This window comes from Myotis davidii, unplaced genomic scaffold (assembly GCF_000327345.1).
Source record: "Myotis davidii unplaced genomic scaffold, ASM32734v1 scaffold217, whole genome shotgun sequence".
NCBI lineage: Eukaryota > Metazoa > Chordata > Mammalia > Chiroptera > Vespertilionidae > Myotis > Myotis davidii.
The window spans coordinates 7,132,133-7,138,821 of NW_006290034.1; the positions used below are offsets into that span (position 1 = coordinate 7,132,133).

The following is a 6,689-nucleotide window of genomic DNA, read 5'->3' on the forward strand; positions in this document are numbered from 1 at the left end:
GGCGGGTCACTTCCTGGTCTGGTGGCCCCTTCACTTCCCTTCCGCCCTTCCTTCCCCTGGAAGTGATTCTGCTGTCACGACTCCTGGACAGAGCGGTCCCTCCGTGGTGCCCGCCTCTCCCCGGGTCCCAGGAGCTGGGCTGTTCGCAGTGACCCCCGTGGGAGCCTCCGGACACTGGGGGCCCTGCAGACACTCCCTGGACCGCCTGGGTCTACCCCGGGCCCCGCGGGACTCCATCCCTTGCGTCTGATAGCCTCTTGATGATAGTTGAAAAATGGTTTTCAGTTTCTTGTTAACCGATTAAGATTCGCCAACGGGTTTTTGTGTGGGTTGTGTGTTTTTTTTTTAACTCCAGAAAGGTTTTATAGAGCACGTAAACCTCAGGGTAACGCATTCAAGCCTGGGCAAAAGCATCGTGTCTCCTCTGATGCTCCCCTGCGATGTCTGATTACAGTGGAGTTTGTCAGTGTGTAATTTGTGTGCTGCTTCCTTCAAAAGTGTCTTAAATACAAGAGCATATTCTTTGTCAGGTGGAATAACTTTTTTTTATTTCCTGACAGCTGCGCATCTTTCTTAACAGCTTTTCGGGCTTTTCGGTAACTATGAGATTTTAGGGCCTGCGGAAATTAGAATTATTTCATTAGGTGACCAACTTTATATCTTTTTAACAACTTATTGTGTGTGTGTGTATATATATATATTTCAGAGAGGAAAGGAGAGAGAGAGAAACATCGATGATGAGAGACAATCATTGATCGGCTGCCTCCCGCACACCCCTTCAGCCTGCAGGCTCTATCCACTGAGCCAAATCCGCTAGGGCAGTTGACTTACTTTAGGACAAGAATTATGTCTTTTGTTTCCTATAGTGGCGTGCAAAATGTGCACGCTTGAGTGCTTTGTAAATGTATTTCAGCTCTTCCTCTCTCTCTCTTCTCTCTTTTTTTTTTTTTCAATAAAAAGATTGGGATGGTGGAGGGGACTGTTTATGCTCCAGGAGTCCTCTGTACAGAATGATCTGACACAGGATACCTACATATGGCATGCCATTTTGAAATACTGAGGAATGTGCTAAACACTCACAAGCCATTGAACAGCACTTTAGCATTAAATTTTCTCATTCTTGGAAATTCCCATAAACATGTAAGTTTGGGGAGGGAGGAAGCATTTTATATGAACTTGTGCAGGAGAGAATACTATAATAAGTCCTTTTTCTAACGCAAACATGATTCAGATGAAGTTAAATTACAGTGAAAATCATAGGATAACAAAATATTTTTTAGTCCAACTGATGAGTCACTTATTTTAAGCAAAAATATTGTTACAACAAGATATCACTAAGTATTTAAATAACAATAAACAGTAAACTTTGAATGAAGTTTATTGTGCCCAAGTAATACTACATTTACCAGTGCTGTCAGGTTTTTGTCTTTTACACTGAGTTAGAATGCCTTTTTTTAAAAAATATATTTTATTGATTTTTTACAGAGAGGAAGGGAGAGAGATAGTTAGAAACATCGATGAGAGAGAAACATCGATTAGCTGCCTCCTGCACATCTCCTACTGGGGATGTGCCCACAACCCAGGTACATGCCCTTGACCGGAATTGAACCCGGGACCCCTCAGTCCGCAGGCCAACGCTCTACTGAGCCAAACCGGTTTCGGCTAGAATGCCTTTTTAATTAAGTTTGGAAAATATATGTGTATTTCAAAATGCAAATAAAAATATCTTTGAATATTGTCAGTGTTTAATAACATTCATAGTATTGATTTTCTAATAATAGATCTGACCTCAATAATAGATGAGGTTCCTTTCATCTCCCAGCATACCTGATGTGTTGCTTAATTTTAATAATGACATAGTAAGGAAATCAAAATTAATAAGGTAAATCTGCCAAAAAAGATGAATTTCACGTTCAGTAAACAGTTTTTAAATTAACCACATTGTCTTCATTAGTGTGGATAATAAAGAATAATTGCTATAGTAAGTGTCTCAATAAATCCATATGATTTGAGATTTCTGATATTTTGTTAGATTCTTATTCACAGACAGATGAAACTGATAGTATTTCTCTGTTGTGGATCTATAAGTAAAAAGGAAGGGCTTTGGCTTGTAAGATTTCTTCACTTCTCTTCAGCTTCATACCCTCCTTGCTCCCTTTCCCAGGCTTCTGCATCCTTTTAACTGAATTCAAGAATTGAGAAAGTATTTTTCCAACAAGACTTGTTGATGTGAATATCTTAGCATTCAGAAACATAAGTAACTCTTAAATGAGATTCTTATCCTATAAAATTTTCACAACCACAGCACTATTACAAACAAATATTTAAAAAGATTTTTAGCCTTAATTTGGATTGGCTCTTCCTTGAAGGAACTCTAAAGTTTCCATTTTTTCTGTTTTTAAGGGAGACCTCAACTGCATTTGATTTGGGGTTGTTTTTTTGTTTTTTAAAGGATATATGTCATGATGCCAGTACAGTTTTTTATTTTTGTTACATTTTCTGAAAGCAGTGAACATAGAGGTGAATTTCATGATGATGGGCTCTGATTTCCTTGCAAGTATTTCTATAAAAGCTAGTAAGATCAACCATTTTCATAACTAGCTGCTGAAGTTTTTATCACTTTATAAAGAGGAAGTTGGGTTTTTTAACTTCTGCATTGTTACCTGAAATGGTCATGATGAGCTGCCTAAATAAAACAGGAAGTAGAAAGTGTAATAACTTGTAGAAATAAGTGCTTTCAGTCCTATCCTCCGTTTCAGTTTCTGAGAAGGAGCTCTACACTTCTAGCTACTAAGACCCTTCCGTTACTTGGTTCCAAGAGCTTAACAAGACCAAAATGACAAGATACAGTAGTGAGGAAACTTGAAATACGAGATGAGCAACTTGTTTGGGCTCTTTGCATGTCTGTTTCCTTTATTTCATGATTCAGCATTTTTCTTATCCTCAAGATTTTGTCACATAATAAAATAAAATATGAAGTTTAGAACTGGATCAGTGGGCTCTTTTTCTTATCTCCTCCCAGTTCAGAATGCTTGCATCTCTTAATAGCCAGCATTCTCTTAGATGCAGTTGGGCTCAATATATTCAGGCCTCACACAATCTCCTTTGTAGTTTTAGCCTTTTTGCGGGAAACCGGCTTAGTCTGCTCACCATAGCCACTCTGCTTCCTGTCACAACGCCACTGTCCCTGCACATTCAGGGGATCATTGCCCTTCTCATGCTGTGTTACTTTCTGGTGTTGGTGCTTGCCACACTTCTTACAGAAAGTCCTGTGTGTTTTAAGAACATTCACCGTGTTTGCGAGAGCACTAAGGGCACAGAAAGCTGATTCAGCATCTTAAAAAAAATGCAGAGAGAATTTTAAGGCTAAAAACAGTGCGACTGGCATATTTTTTCCCTTCAGCCTAACTAGTGGAATATTTGTGTACAACCGCAAAAATACCATAACTGAAAAGTGGATCTGTATGCTTTAAGTTTAGACAATGATCCCATCTTTCTTTCTTTTTTAATATATATTTTATTGATTTTTTTACAGAGAGGAAGGGAGAGAGATAGAGAGCCAGAAACATCGATGAGAGAGAAACATCGGTCAGCTGCCTCCTGCACACCTCCCACTGGGGCTCGTTGATTGACCAGATGAGTTATTACCCTTATCAAGTAAACCCTGAAGCTTATTTGCAGTGGTCTTTTCTAACAAATCCTCAATTAGTATTAACACTATTCTTTTCTCTTCCCTTTTTCCAGTTAGCTTTGCTGATGAGTATTCATATAATCTGTTATAAAATCCTTGGACAGGAGCATAAATTTTCAGCAAGTACAAAATCAGATGCCCAATCTTTGGTTAAGTATAGGTATATTATAATTTATTTTAGAACATCTAGCAATTTTATTAGGGCTAGCCTTAATGTGAAGCAAAGTAGTGTAATATGTCAGAAAATTCAAACCATGCTTTTTTCACTACACTTCATTCCATGTAACAGTGATTGAAAAGAAAAACAGAATAGGAGGCCTTCATTTACTGAATAATAAATGAGATACTGTGATGTAGTGGGAAAGAATGATTCTGAGAATCAGGAGATTTGGCCTCTCTCTCCCTGCTGTGCTTTTAGCCACCAGTGTGATTTTGGAAAAAATCACTAACCTCTGTAGGTTTCAGTTTTCCTATAAAATTGGGAGATAAGAGGAATTGGATGAAACCAGCCGAACAGAATTTAATGAACTTTTTCAAACTCTGATTTTAAAAAAATATGTTTTAAAATTGAAACATTAAAATGTTCAAGGAGTTTCTGTCATTATCTGCATTTGCACATTTGCCCTAATAACAAAACGGAATTCCTTGGTAACTAAAACCATGTTTTTATCCAATGCCTAGCATAGGACCAGGTAGATAGTGTAGGCCCAGCTTATCGGTATGAATGAGACCAATTAGTTACACCTTCATTCATTTTAGTATTTCCCCAACTCATGCTCCTTCATCTCTCTCTTCCCTCCACCCCCAACTGTTTCTGATAATCTCTAGATATTTCTTATGTTCAGTTTGTGTCCACACTCTGGGTGCCTCTCGGTATTCATTGTCCTTGAGCATCTACTGCTATTATTGGTGCCCTGCCTTGTCACTACTGGAAACATTTGACACCCCTCCACCCCCACCCCCCGGGAGCATTTTTCCTAGTAAACCCTATAAAGCTGCAGAGTATTACGCATACCAAAATGACTGTATGTATATACTTCTAGCCTTGCAAAACCCCAAATAAAAGTATTTCCTTCATCTGCTATAAATCCCCTCCTTTAGAACCCAGAAAAACACTAGGATCAGATATCATTTGCTCTTTCCTCTCTCCATTGCACAAATCTAAGAGTATAGGTTTTCTCATCTTCTTGAAATAAATAAATAAATATCCGTATATGGATCATCTTCTGAAAATAAGCCTAGATAGGGAAAAGTAGTTGTGTTACTGAAGACAATGTGACTGCTTTGGGATTTCTGAACTAGGTGATAATTTTAATATGCTCTTACTGTTATTTTCCTCTCTGCCTGCATCAGAACCTCCTGTTAATCTCATCATTTCTGTTCATCCCATTCTTCTCTTTTAATCACACAAGCTCAGAACATTGGCATTATCTTTTTCACTTAGTCTTCCCTCTCATGTTCAATTAGTACTCCAGTCCCGTTCATTCTTCTTTTTATTAGATTCTGTTCCTTCATTTTAAAAAAAAGTATTTTAGGCATATAGGAACTATAACTACATGCTTCAAATTAAAATGGTAGAAAAAGGCTTAAGTAAAAACTCCCCTCCACCCGTTTTCCAAGCACCCAGTTCCCCTGAGAGGCAACCAATATACCAGTTTCCTTTCTATCTTTTCAGTTAACAATATATCTAACCTGTCCACATTCCTACTACTATTGTCGGTATTCACATCATCTATACACTGTATTGTATGTTCACCACCCCAAGTCAAGTCTCCTTCCATCATCATTCCCCCTATACCCTCCTCTACCTCCCTTCCTCCCCCACCAATTACCACACTGTTGTCAGTGTCCATGAGTTTTTTCTCTTTTATGGAAAACTTTTTTTTTATCAGTAAAAAAGTTGCCATTATTTATAATTATTGATGAAGATTGTAATAATGGAGAATATAAGGTGACTAGGACCTAAAGGTTCAAACAAGGGATATATTTGCCCGGGCTGTGTGCTCAGTGGTTGAGTGTTCAATTCTTGGTCAGGGCATATGCCCGAGTTGCGGGCTTGATCCCCAGTGTGGGGTGTACAGGAGGCAGCTGATCAATAGTTCTCTCTTATCATTGCTGTTTCTATCTCTCTCCCTCTCCCATCAATCAAAAAAGTGTATTAAAAAAAGTAAACAAGGGATATCTATTTATATAAAAGGCTAAGTAATCGACCGTGTGTATTCTGACTGGCTGGCCAGCTGGCACATGTGCCGTGCACTGGTGATTTCAGAATAAACATTGACTCGTGCATGTGCGATACATATAAAGCTCTTGCAGGCGACAATCACACGCGTGTTTTAATTTTATAATACTATATTATATATACTATTTCGACATGTAATTTTTTGCAGTAATGTAATTACTGCACGAATCTTTCTTCTAATTAATTTCCTTTCAATGTGCACAAATCCATGTACCAGGCCACTAGTATTGAAAATGTTATAATCTGCTAATTCCTTTCCTTTTTATTTGTTACTTTTCATAATTCTCTGTAAATTTTATTTCTCTAGGTACGCATAGCTGCTAAATTCATCACTCATGCACCCCCAGGGGAATTTAATGAAGTATTCAATGGTGAGTAAAGATTGGTATTTAGTTATTTAAGCCCTCCTTAGCAACATAAGCACTCATTGAGTACTTGTTAACTCTTTTAATCCTTACAACATACTATAGTTATAGCTAAAGAAATCAATATTCAAAGAGGCTGAAATAATATACTCAGTATCACCCAGCTATAATACTAGTGTCAGAGCATACTGAGGTCTGAGTCAAAAACATGGTATTAACACGTAAATTGGGATACCTATCTTCGTAAGTATTTCTCTCTCGGACCGCGGCCACCACGGCTAGAGAGCGGACGATAAGTCCTGAGTAGGGGCAACAGGGGATTGAGAAAAAGAAAGAGACAGACAGAGACAGTTGGGAAAACTGGGACCAGGTGGGACGCTGCCCTCGGGTG

The 6,689-nt window shown here is 38.3% G+C and overlaps 1 protein-coding gene across 1 annotated transcript in view; it reads left to right on the top strand.

Annotated features, from left to right (window-relative positions):
* Positions 1–4,710: 4,710 nt before the first annotated feature.
* Positions 4,711–6,689, top strand: part of CAPZA1 (capping actin protein of muscle Z-line alpha subunit 1) — a 19,765-nt gene continuing 17,786 nt past the window's right edge. The window contains exons 1-2 of the mRNA XM_006763138.2: positions 4,711–4,716; positions 6,241–6,304. Coding sequence (XP_006763201.1) covers positions 4,711–4,716; positions 6,241–6,304 — 70 coding nt within the window. The remainder of the gene's footprint in view (positions 4,717–6,240; positions 6,305–6,689) is intronic.